The sequence below is a fragment of the Mustela putorius genome, unplaced genomic scaffold, assembly GCF_011764305.1.
Source record: "Mustela putorius furo isolate JIRA1106 unplaced genomic scaffold, ASM1176430v1.1 tig00537335_pilon_pilon_pilon, whole genome shotgun sequence".
Classification (NCBI taxonomy): Eukaryota; Metazoa; Chordata; class Mammalia; order Carnivora; family Mustelidae; genus Mustela; species Mustela putorius.
The window spans coordinates 2,643,632-2,657,572 of record NW_025422457.1 but is presented as its reverse complement, the minus strand read 5'-3'; the positions used below and the strand labels follow the sequence as shown (position 1 = coordinate 2,657,572).

The following is a 13,941-nucleotide window of genomic DNA, read 5'->3' as shown; positions in this document are numbered from 1 at the left end:
TTTGCCTTATGATTTCCCCCCTCTCTGGGTAATGTCTGCATCTTCTAGGCTTTCAGTTTTCATTGATAAGAGGAAGTGGTTTCATTTCATTTTGATTTTCATTGATACCATATCACCAGTTCTCATGACCTCTACCTCAAAACTTCAACTGTCCATTCAACCTCATCTTTTTTTTTTTTTTTAAAGATTTTATTTATTTATTTGACATACAGAGATCACAAGCAGGCAGAGAGGCAGGCAGAGAGAGAGGGGAGGAAGCAGGCTCCCTGCGGAGCAGAGAGCCCGATGCGGGGCTCGATCCCAGGACCCTGGGATCATGACTTGAGCCGAAGGCAGAGGCTTTAACCCACTGAGCCACCCAGGTGCCCCTCAACCTCATCTTTGTCATACTTATTATTTAAGCCTCTATACCTACATCCACATGTTGTCCAACTTATCCTTCCTCCTTTACATACTTATTTCATTAAGTATGATGTTAGACCTAAGTTTTTTTTTAATAGATGAGCTTTATTTGAATAAGATGGTACACTTATATTTTAATTTTATTGAGAATTTATATCATGAACGGGTGATGGATTTTGTAAAATGCGTTCATTCACCCATTGGGATAATCATGTGGAGTTTTCTCCTTTATTTTATCAATATGGCATACTGTATTAATTGATCTTTGGATGTTAGAGCAACTGTGCATTCCTGGGATAAATCCCACTTGGTCATGTTGTATAATATTTTTTATATCTTGCTGGACTTGGTTTGCTATTGTTTCATTGAGGATTTTTATATCAAGATTTGAGAGGGAAATTGGTCTGTAACTTTCATGTCTTATGATACCTTTGTTTGACTTTGGGATCAGGATAATACTTTTTTGGCCTCATAGAATTATTTAGCAAGTGTTCCTTATCTCTATCTTCTCAAAGAGTTTATGGACTATTATTGGTATTATTTGTCATTTAATTACTGCATAGATTTTTTCCAGTGAAGCCATCTGTATCTAGACTTTTCTCTGTGAGAATATTTTAGGTTACTAATTTAATTTTTTCTCTTGTTATAGATTTATTTGCATTTTCTCCTTCTTGAGTCAGTTTCAGAAATTTGGGTATTTCTAGAAATTTATTAATTTCATCAAAGTTGTCTAATTTGTTCCTTACATTTCTTTAAAATCTTATTAATTTCTATAGAGTCAGTGATTATGTTTTCTTTCAGTCCAGACTTTGGGAATCTGTGTCATCTCAATTTCTTCCCCCTCCTTGGCCACTATAGCTAATGGTTTATCATTTCTTTTTTTTCTTTTCTTTTCGTCTTCTTCTTTTTTTAATCTCTACAAAAAACCTACTTGTGCCTTGATTTTTTTCTATTTTTTGGTCTACATTTGTTGACTTCCACTCTGACATTTATTATTTACTTCCTTCTGCTTTTATTTAGTTTGAATGTATCATCCCAACTTTGGTCTCCATTGTTTCTGATGACAAGTAAACTTTAATCTTTTTGTAGTTCCCTTGAATATAAGTAATTTTTCTCTTGTAGCATTTAAGATTTTTCTCTTTGTCATTCAACATTTTGACTATGATATGTCTAGATGTGGATCCTTTGAGTTTTTCCTATTTGGAGTTCATGAAGCTTTTTGTATGTCTTAATTAGGGTTGTAATAAAATTTTGAAAATATTCAACCATTATATATATAAAAATTTTCTGCCTCTTTCTCTCTCTTTCCTCTTTTTCTGGGATTTCCCTTATTTGCATGTTGATATGCTTACTGGAATTTCTCAGATCTCTGAGGTTCTGTTTATGTTTCTTTATTCTTTCTTCTTCAGACTGGATAATGTATATCAACCTATTCTCAAGTTCATTGCTCCTTCTGCCAAGTCTGCTGTTGATTCTCTCTAGTGAGTTTTTCATTTCAATTATTGTACTTCTCAACTCCACATTTTTATTTGTTTCTATTTTACAATTTCTATCTTATTAATATTTTCTATTTGATGAGTTATTATCCTTAGACTTTCCTTAAATTCTTTAAACATGGTTTCCTTTATTTCATGAAACATATTGCCTAGAAGACTTTGGTAAGTCCAACATCTAAATTACTTCAGAGACAGCTTATATTGATGCTTTTTTTCTTCTGTGTATGAACCATACTTTCGTGTGTGTTTTTCTTGGGAGAGGGGGGGAGTATGTCTCATAATTTGTTGTTGTTCTTTAAAACTGACATATTAGGTGTTGGGCTGGCAGGAAGGGCTACTAAAGATGGCGAAAGTTCCCTCCACAAGACCTGAGCTCGGACAGGAGAACAAAGGCCCAAGCAGGAATCTGAGACCCCCGCCCCAGGCTCCTGTGGACCAATGGGATCCTGATGAGCGGCGGGATATCCAAATAAGGGAAACTTGCCAAAAGACCCCTGAGCTTTCCCCAAGACCCCTTAAAAGCCCCCTCCTCCCTGCCTTGGGCGCGACTTCCGCCACTCTGCTTTCCAGAGTGGCGGAACCTCGCCCGAGGGTGCCCACCTCCTCCCGGCGCAACTTTCCTGGCTCCCCTTCTCCTGATCCCTGAAACTTCGCCGGAGAGCGTTTTTAATAAATCTTGCCTTGCACCCACTTTGCCTGGTGTTGTGTTTATTTCGTCGGAAAACCTTACATTAGGTAAAATAATTTATTAATTAGTTTACTAATAAAATTAATTCTGAATTCTTTTGAAAGTTTTGTTCAGGTTTTTCACTGCTTTTATGGGGAAGCTATTTGTGATGTTCTTACTCCACCATTCCAGAAATCTGATTCTTCCTCTTCAGTCATTTTAAAATCTGTATCTTCCCTTCCATTTCTACTCCCACTGTTTAATTCAAACTTTTATTATCACTTGTCTGAACAACTGCAATGGACTTCTAACTATTATTTCTGTTTTTGGTCTCTGATTCTCAGACTTCTTATATATCATTATTATTTCTGCCAGGGTAATTTTTGTTGTTGTTTTTAAAGATTTTCTTTATTCATTTGAGAGAGAGAACAAGAGATAGCATGAGAAGGGAGAAGGCAGAGGGAGAAGCAGACTCCCCATGGGGTTGGGAGCCTGACATGGAACTCGACCCTGGGACTCCGGGATCATTGCCCGAGCTGAAGGCAGTCGCTTAACCAACTAAGCCACCCAGGTGCCCCAGGGTAATGTTTTTTAAATCTATATAACAGGCATTTCTGGTACTCTTGTTCTAACAAATGCCAAGGAATTATTATTTCCAGTTAAACAATACAAATTCCTTAATAATTTATTCAAGACCTTCTTTCTATTATTTGATCTCAATATGGCTTTCTAATCTTATGCTTTATGTCCCTTTACCTTATGCATTCTATGCTTAACATCACTGGGCTGTTTTTAAGTTTTTAAGTACTTTTATATTTGTGAGTTTATATGTTGGTATCATTTCTTTAGCTTAGAAGATTTAGCCCTACCCCTAAAATACTCACTTTTCTTTGAACATGCACATGAATTTGTACATGTAGTTTGAGGCCTCTTCTGATACTCTGACTTTTCCTAATACTCACTCAAAATTTCCTTCTCCTTCCTATACTCTTATAGTAATTAGTCAATATTTTATTGTAACATTATAAGGTCAGCCTTGTATTTTATTTAATTCTCTATTAGATTAAAGGCAAGGATTATATTTTATTTTTTGTAACGTGAGTGTCTGGGACACAGTATATGGTCAATAATTGTTTATTATATTGAATGAGGGCTAGGACAAAGTTTAAGAGAATTGCAACTATGGTATCCCTGGGCCATTCTCCTTTGGTCTTAACTGAAGATATGAAACTGGACTATATGATTTCTGTGATATTTACACTCAAAAATATTGGAAAATAGGTATTTCTGTAAACATAATGGAGAGTGGGGAGTGGTACAAGTTGGAAGAGCAAAAGGAATAAATGATTGATGCTCAGAGAATAATTTCAGTTCCTTGAAGGGAAGGGAGGTCTCTCTAGAGTATTTAGAAGAGTTAGAGGACTTACCACACTCAAGGAATGTTATCAATAACTGAAAGCATACTTCAGAAAACTTTCTCTGTGCAAAATATTCTTCCAATGACTTTGACTACCAAATTTGTATGTGTTACTATAACTTTATCTTCTTTAAGGACTTTTCATATACCTAGTAATTAAGAGGTAATTACTGAATAAAAATGAATTATTGAATGAATGGCATGGTCTACAAGAGAATCATGGTCAAGTTGAGAAGATGGAAAACATACTGGGTCTATGTCAACAAGCAAGAAAAGTCTCCCACATGCATCCTAACTTTACACTTAAAGGAGTTAGAAAAGGAACAGCAAATAAAGCCTAAAACCATCAGAACAAGGGAAATAAAAGTTTAGAACAGTAATAAACAATATAGAAACAAACAAACAAAAACCCAGTGGAATGGATTAATAAAACTCAACCTGGTTCTTCAAAAGAATTAGTAAAACTGACAAACTGCTAGCCAGACCTATCAAAAAGAAAAGAAAATTGACCCAAGTCTGGGCCAGGTATATTCTCAGGGGAATTACTTTAAAGAAGGGTTAATACTTATTCTTCTCAAACTATTAAAAAAAAAAGTCAGAAAAACTTCCAAACTCTTTCTACAAAGCCAGTATTACCTTGATTCCAAGAAAAGGACCCCACTAAAAAAGGAGAGTTACAGACCAATATTCCTAATGAACATGGATGCAAAAATACTCACCAAATCTAATTCAACAGTATATTAAAAGAATTATTCACCACAATCAAGTGAGATTTATTCCTGGGTTCAGGGGTGGTTCAATATTCACAAATCAATCAACGTGATACATCACATTAATAAAAGAAAGGAAAAGAACCATATGGTATTGCCAATAGATTCAGAAAAAGCATTTGATAAAATACAGCATCCATTATTGATTAAAACCCTCAGAAAGTAGAGAGATAAAGGGAACATACTTCAACATCATAAGACCATATATGAAAGACCCATAGCTAATATAATTCTTAATGGGGGAAAACTGAGAACTTTCTCCTATGGTCAGGAACAAGACAAGGATGTCCACTCTCAACCATTACTATTTAACACAGTACTGGAAGTGTAAGCCTCAGCAATTAGACAACAAAAAGAAATAAAAGGCATCCAAACTGGTAAGGAAGAAGTAAAACTGTCACTATTTACAGACAATATCATACTCTATGTAGAAAACCCAAAAGACCACCAAAAAAATTGCTAGAACTAATACATGAATTCAGCAAAATTGCAGGATATAAAATCAATGTGCAGAAATCTGTTGCATTTCTATACACCAACAGTGAAGCAGTAGAAAAAGAATTCAAGTAATTGATACCTTTTGCAATTGCACCAAGAACAATAAGAGACCTAGGAATAAACTTGATTAAAGAGGTAAAAGATCTATACTCTGAAAACTATAGATCAGTTATGAAAGAAATTGAAGAGGACACAAAGAAATGGAAAAGCATTCTGTGCTCATGGATTGAAAGAACAGACATTGTTAAAATGTCTATATTACCCAAACCAATCTATACATTTAATGCTATCCCTATCAAAATATCACCAACATTTTTCACAGAGCTAGAACAAACAATCCTAAAGTTTGTATGGAACCACAAAAGACTCCAAATAAAAAAACAATTCTGAGGGCGCCTGGGTGGCTCAGTGGGTTAAGCCGCTGCCTTCGGCTCAGGTCATGATCTCAGGGTCCTGGGATCGAGTCCTGCATCGGGCTCTCTGCTCAGCAGGAAGCCTGCTTCCTCCTCTCTCTCTCTCTGCCTGCCTCTCTGCCTACTTGTGATCTCTCTCTGTCAAATAAATAAATAAATCTTTAAAAAAAAAAAAAAAAAAAAAAAATTCTGAAAAAGAAAAACAAACTTGGAGGCATCTTGAGGCATTGACACAGTATGGTACTGGCACAAAAACGGACACATAGATTAAATGGCACAGAATAGAGAACCCAGAAATGGACCTTCAAATCTATGGTCAACTAATATTCAATGAAGCAAGAAAGATTATTCAATGGAAAAGAATCTCTTTGACAAATAGTGTTAGGAAAACTGGACAGCAACATGCAGAAAAATGAAACTGGACCACTTTCTTATACCATACACAAAGATAAATTCAAAATGGATGAAAGATCTAAATGTGAAACAAGACTCTATCTAAATTTTTCTAGAGAACACAGGCGGGAACCTTTTTGACCTCAGCCATAGCAACATCTTAGTAGACATGTTGCCCAAGACAAGGGAAACAAAAGCCAAAATGAACTATTGGGACTTCAAAAATATAACAAATGTTTGCACAGCAATGGAAACAATCAACAAAAATAAGAGGTAGCCTAAAGAATGGAAGAAGATATTTGCAAATGTCATATCTGATAAAGGGTTAGTATCCAAAATATATAAAGAACTTATCAAACTCAACACCCTCCCCCCAAAATAATCCAGTTAGGAAATGGACAGAAGACATGAATAGACACTTTTCTTTTTTTTTTTTTTTAAAGATTTATTTATTTATTTGACAGACAGAGATCACAAGTAGGCAGAGAGGCAGACAGAGAGAGAGGAGGAAGCAGGCTCCCCGCTGAGCAGAGAGCCCGATGTGGGGCTCAATCCCAGGACCCTGGGATCATGACCCGAGCCGAAAGCAGAGGCTTTAACCCACTGAGCCACCCAGGCGCCCCAGAATAGACACTTTTCTAAAGAAGACATTCAATGGCTAACAGACAAATGGAAAGATGCTCATCATCAGGGAAATACAAATCCAAACTACAATGAGATACCACCTCAAACCTGTCAGAATGGCTAAAATTAACATCACAAGAAACAACAGGTGTTAGTGAGGATGCAGAGAAAGCAAAACATTCTTGCACTTTTGGTGGGAATGCAAACTGGTGCAGTCACTCTGGAGAACATTATGGAGGTTCCTCAAAAACTTAAAAATAGAACTACCCTATGAACCACCAATTGTAGTACTAGGTATTCACCCAAAGAAAATACTGAGTCAAATACAAAATACAAAATACAAAAATACTGAGTCAAAGGGGTACACGCACCCCAATGTTTATAGCAGCATTATCAGCAATAGTCAAACTATGGAGAGACCCAAATGTCCATCAGCTGATGAAGGGTAAATATGTGGTGTGTGTGTGTGTGTGTGTGTGTGTGTTTGTATTCCACCATATATATATATGGTGCATTATTACTCAGCCATCAAAAAAAAAGAAAGAAATTTCACCATTTGCAATAACACAGATGGAGCTCGAGTATATTCTGCTAAGTGAAATAAGTCAGAGAAAGTCAAATGCCATATGATCTCACTCATATATGAAAATTAAAAAGAAAACATGGACATATGGGAAGAGAGAAAAGAAAAAAGGACAGAGGGAAACAAACCATAAGAGATTCTTAATGATAGAGAACAAACTGAGGCTTGGGGCGCCTGGGTGGCTCAGTGGGTTAGGCCTCTGCCTTTGGCTCAGGTCATGATCCCGGGGTCCTGGGATGGAGTCCCACATCGGGCTCTCTGCTCAGCTGGGAGCCTGCTTCCTCCTCTCTCTGCCTGCCTTTCTGCCTACTTGTGATCTCTGTCAAATAAATAAATAGAATCTTTTTTTTTTTTAATTTATTTGACACACAGAGAGAGATCACAAGTAGGCAGAGAGGAGGAAAGAGAGAGGGGAGGAAAGAGGCTCCCTGCTGAGCAGAGAGCCCGATGCGGGTGGAGCTGGATCCCAGGACCCTGAGATCATGACCTGAGCAGAAGGCAGAAGCTTAACCCACTGAGCCACCCAGGTGCCCAATAAATAAAATCTTAAAACAAAACAAAACAGGCTTGATGAAGGGAGGTGGGTGGGGGATGTGCTAGATGGATGATGGGTATTAAAGAAGGCATTTGTGATGAGCACTGGGTGTTGTATGTATGTGATGAATCACTGATTTCTACTCCAGAAACCAATATTGCATTGTATGTTGACTAACTAAAATAAAAACCTTAAAAATAAATAAATAAATAAATAAATAAATAAATGAATAAATAATAAAGTGTGCCTTGCATATGTGTATGACATGTGGAAAGAAGCAAAATATCCATGTACAGAAAGATAAATTCAGCATTAAACATGTTGAGATTAAAGAGAACTTGTGTCTGGAGTATATTGCTGTAACCAGATCCTATGTCTTACCTGGGTCTTAACGAGGGCTTCCTTACACCAGCCTTTCTGAAGAAGGACATTTTCCTATGTGAGGTTGAAAACACATTTGGTTCTCTGACAACTTCCAGTGCAATATCTAATGAAAAATCACAGTTAGGTAACACCATGTTATAAAGAATATTCCAGAGAATAAGAAGGGACAAATTTAAAAAGATACTTATCAGACATCAAGTACATGTGGAAGAACCACAGTTCCCACAACAGTCCAGCATCTCAGGACATTACTACTGAAAAGAGACTTGGGGATGATTTTTACCCTGACTTCAGTCCAGATTGTGTTATCTAAGTGTGTTGGTCATTAGGCCAAGAAGCCACCTTCCTCAGAAGACCTCCTAAGACCAAGCCTATTGTATTTCTTCCCATTTTAACACCAAATGTTATCTATCCTTCCTCTGATCAGCCATATTGACTGGACTATATTCCACAAGACATTCAGTCTGCCTGACACCTCTCTTATCCCATCCTATGCCCTTTCACTTGCCCTCAGGAGCTCCTGCTCTGTAATCAGCAAACTCTCACAGAATCTGGAGCTCTTTGTTAAGCGTTCCCTCTATCTCCTGGCTTTAACTGAAATCATTCTCTCTTCTGAGAACACTGCTTCCACTGCAAGCTTCTCTCTCTTTTTTTTTTTTTTTTAAAGATTTTATTTATTTATTTGACAAAGAGAGATCACTAGGAGGCAGAGAGGCAGGCAGAGAGAGAGGGGAAGGGAAGCAGGCTTCCTGCTGAGCAGAGAGCCTGATGCAGGAGGGGTTGGATCCCAGGACCCTGAGATCATGACCCGAGCCAAAGGCAGAGGCTTAACCCACTGAGCCACCCAAGTGCCCCACAATGCAAGCTCTTAAAAGCTATTCTATCACACCATACGCAGTTTAGAGTGGGTGTCTGGTTCCCTATTACTATATAAAAACATTATTTCAAAAAGTATATTAAAACATTACTATTGAAGAATAATAGATTCCAAGGATCTCAGTATCTTAGGAAAGCCCTTTGGGGTGAGTATTGTATAAGAAAATATATAGACTGTCAAATTATTAAGGGCAAGGATGAATATATATATATATATATATATATATATATATATATATATCTTCTAAATAAATGCAATTGAATTGGTGAAAAAAAAATAAAATCCAGATGATGGAAGACTAGATAAAAAAAAAATCCACACAAATGAAACTCAAAGACCCAGTATAAACACTTATAAAACCTGGATAAAAAAATTATACATTTTAAAACTCATATATAAGTTTGTAGAAAATTACAACAAAACACAATAAAAACATAGAAATTAGAAACAAGGAGGATGTTAGAAACCAGAAAGTTTAAGCTGACATCCTAGAGGTGTTCACAGTGTTAAAACCACAACAGGTCAGAAGACAAAGCCACTGGCCTTTAGAAAAAGGAAAAAAAAAAAAAAAACCCTGGCACTGGTTTTATTCTCAAAACACACATCAATTATGATAGTTGCTACTGAAAAATTTAACAAGACTTTTGGCAGAGTCTCAGGGCAGAAGAAGGCAAAATTTCAAACCAACGCAGGAGCAGGGGCTCTGATAAGTACCAGTCTTTCAATTGTGATCCCAAGAAATAAAGGAAAGCAGAAATAGCTCATCCATCAAAAGGAATAAAAATCAGCTTTGAACCAACACATTTACTAAATGGATTAAGGTTATCTGGATGTTACTAGTTTAGTGTATGTCAGATGTAAGATAAAATCCTCTCTGGAGGAAAATAACATTACCCAGAACCTTAAATTATCTCTACAGTTTTTTCTAACTAACCATGTTAAAAAAATAAAGCAGAAATAGCAAGGTATTTAAAAAGATCTAACCAAAAAAAAAAAAAAAAAAAAAAAAAAAGAGGGGAGGAGGAGTTGACAGTTGAAATTGACATAGGAAATCCAAATATGGACTTTTAAAATTACTGTTATTAATATAATATATGGCATTAAAAGGAGTAAAATATCAACAGAGACTAAGTATCATACAAAGAAAAAATTCTGAAAATAAAAAATTTAATGACTGAAATTAATGAAATTAAGAACTAATAAATCATTTTAATGACAAATTATATACAACAAAGTGAAAATTACTGAACTAGGAGTTAGATCAAAAGAAAATATGCAGACTGAAACATACAGAGAAAAATATGGAAAATGAAGAAAAATTATAGAAGACATAAGCAAGTGGCTATAATGTAAAAAATAATGAAGTACGATTATCAGAAAGAGGGAAAAAATAAAATGGAGCAGGACATATATTTGAAGAGATAATAACTGAAAATTTTCTAAAACTGACAAATGACATCAAATCAGAAATACAGGAAGTCCTGAAACCACAAGTAGTATAAATACTTATATATGTCTTATTAAAATTGCATGACAGTAGAAACAAAGAGAAAATGAAGGGGGGGTGGGCAATGAATAAAAGAAATATTTCCTTCTACTAAACAATGCCAGTGAAGATGTTAGGCTGACTTGTCAAAATGAACTAAGGAAGCCAAGAGATAGTAAAATGGTATCTTCAAAGTGCTAAAAGAAAGTAATACCAACAAGAATTCTACAGCTGAAGACCATGTTATCAAACAGAGCCAAAATACAGATAATTCTAAAATTTACATTAAAGGAAATGCCAAAAGGTGTTCTTGGAGGCAACTTAGAGGGGCAGGAAATGATGAAAAAGAAAGAAAAAGTGAATATGTTGTGAGTAAGCATAACTGAATTTTAATTTATAAAATAGTAATATATATGTAGCAAAAGTAGTGACTTATAAACTTTAATGTCAAGGATGCATTTTGAAATCTATATAGTAACCAGTAAGAGAAGAAAACATGTAAAAACAACACATTAACAGAAAGAATATATGGAATTATCAGAAAACAATTTGTAATCTTAAAGAAAGTCAAAAAGAGAAGAGAGAACATAGAACAGAAGGGACAAATAGAAAATAGTAAGGTAGCATTTAAAACCTAATACATGAGAAGTTACAGTGAATGTGATCAGACTAAATAATTAGAAGGTAATTCTCAAATTGGAGTAAACAAAAATGCAAATACCAAAAAAGAGAGATTCTGCTTAAAAAAGGCTCACCTTATACTGGCATAAAAACAGACACATAGACCAGTGGAACAGAGTAGAGAGCCCAGATATGAACCCACTTATTTGTGGAGCATAAGAAATAACATGGAGGACATGGGGAGATGGAGAGGAGAAGGGAGTTGGGGGAAATTGGAGGGGGAGATGAACCATGAGACACTGTGGACTCTGAAAAACAATCTAAGGGTTTTAAAGGGGCAGGGGGTAGGAGGTTGGATGAGCCTGGTGATGGGTATTATTGAGGGCATGTGTTGCATGGAACACTGGGTGTGGTATACATAAACAATGAATTTTGGCACCCTGAAAAGAAATTAAAAAAAATAAAATATAAAAAAATAATTAAAAAAAGGCTCACCTTAGATATAAAAGAAGGAGATACTAAAAAAATAAAAGAATGGAAAAGGATATAACAAGCAAACACTAGCCAGAAAGAAAGGTGATGACTATTAGATATAATTAGATATCTAATTGGATCAGATAATATTAGACAAAGTACAATAAAGAAGCATTATCAGAAATAATGAAATTTTCTACCATAAATCTATAATGGTTCCAAATTTGCTTGTATCTAGAGATGTAGCCTCAAATAATATAAAGGAAAAACTGCAAGTCGTTTTTTCAAAAAGAATTATTTATTTATTTATTTATTTTAGAGAGAGAGTGAGAGCAGGGAGGGGTGGAGGAAGAGGAAAAGAGGATCTTAAGCAGACTTCCTGCTGAACATGAAGCCCAGTGGAGCCCAAACACATGATGCTGAGATCATTACCTGAGTTGAAATGAAGAGTTGGATGCTAAACTGACTGAACCACCCAGGGGCCCCCAAAACTGCATGTCTTAGAAAAAGAAGTAAAAATCCAGAGGGGAGGTTTAAAAAATTTCTCTTTCAATAATGGATACAAATGTATTCTAAAATTACCATCAAAGATAGAAAATCTGGGGTCTGGGTGTCTTAGTTGGTTAAGTGTCTGCCTTTGGCTCAGGTCATGATCCAAGGGTCCTGAGATTGAGCCCAGCAGCAGGAAGCCTGCTTCTCCCTTTCCTTCTGCTCATCCCCATCACTCATGCTATCTCTCTCTCAAATACATAAATAAAACCTTAAAAAAAGATATAGAAAATCTGAACATACTTAATCAAATATATCTACTTGTAGATACAGAATATTACATCCAAAATTATATGCCTAGAGATAGATAATTAATTATAATAAGAGGGTATCATAAACAACAAAATATTTGAAATTTCAAATGAAATCAACAAATTTGTAGAAAATGCAACATATTAAAATGACACAAGAAGAAATAGAAAATCTGAAAAATCCTACATATTTTAAAGAAATGAAGTTTGTAATTAAATCTCTCCTTGAGATTGAGACAAGTGAGCTTGCCAACACCATTTCCTTCTTTTAAAAATACTTTTTTTTTCTTAAAGATTTTATTTATTTGACAGAGAGAGGTCACAAGTAGACAGAGAGGCAGGCAGGCTCCCTGCTGAGCAGAGAGCCCGATGTGGGGCTCAATCCCAGGACCCTGAGATCATGACCTGAGCCAAAGGCAGAGATTTAACCCACTGAGCCACCCAGGTGCCCCTTAAAACTTTTTTTAAATTTTTTAAATTAACATATAACATATTATTAGCCCCAGGGGTACAGGTATGTGAATTGCCAGGTTTATACACTTCACAGCACTCATCATAGCACATACCTTCCCCAATGTCCATAACCCAACCACTTTCTTCCTATCCCCCTTTCCCCAGCAACCCTGTTTGTTTTGTGAGATTAAGAGTCTCTTATGATTTGTCTTCCACCCGATCCCGTCTTGTTTCATTTATTCCTTTCCTACCCCCTGAAACCCCACATGTTGCCTCTCAACTTCCTCATATCAGGGAGACTGTATGATAACTGTCTTTCTCTGGTTGACTTATTTTGTTAAGCATAATACCCTCTAGTTCCATCCATATCGTCACAAATGGCAAGATTTCATTTCTTTTGATGGCTGCATAGTACTCCACTGTATATATATACACCACTTCTTTATCCATTCATCTGTTGATGGACATCTAGGTTCTTTCCATAGTTTGGCTATTGTGGACCTTGCTGCTATAAACATTCAGGTGCACATGTCCCTTTGGATCACTACATTTGTATCTCTAGGGTAAATACCCAGTAGTGTGATTGCTGGGTCATAAGGTAGCTCTATTTTCAACTTTCTGAAGAACCTCCATGCTGTTTTCGAGAGTGGCTGCACCAGTTTGCATTCCCAACAACAGTGTAGGAGGGTTCCCCTTTCTCCACATCCTCGCCAGCATCTGTCATTCCCTGACTTCTTAATTTTAGTTCTGACTGGTGTGAGGTAGTATCTCATTGTGGTTTGGATTTGTATTTCCCTGATGCCAAGTGATGTGGAGCACTTTTTCATGTGTCTGTTGGCCATCTGGATGTCTTCTTTGCAGAAATGTCTGTTCATGTCTTCTGCCCATTTCTTGATTGGATTATTTGTTTCTTTGGGTGTTAAGTTTGATAAGTTCTTTATAGATTTTGGATACTAGCCCTTTATCTGATATGTTGTTTGCTAGTAAATATCTTCTCCCATTCTGTCAGTTGTCTTTCAGTTTTGTTAACTGTTTCCTTTGCTGTGCA

At 36.1% G+C, this 13,941-nt stretch overlaps 1 protein-coding gene across 2 annotated transcripts in view; it reads right to left on the bottom strand.

Moving 5' to 3' along the window:
* Positions 1 to 13,941, bottom strand: part of RGSL1 (regulator of G protein signaling like 1) — a 75,147-nt gene that overhangs the window by 18,168 nt on the left and 43,038 nt on the right. For both annotated transcript variants that reach the window (XM_045074335.1, XM_045074336.1), the window contains one exon: positions 8,180 to 8,285. In XM_045074335.1, the coding sequence (XP_044930270.1) occupies positions 8,180 to 8,285 (106 nt within the window). The remainder of the gene's footprint in view (positions 1 to 8,179; positions 8,286 to 13,941) is intronic.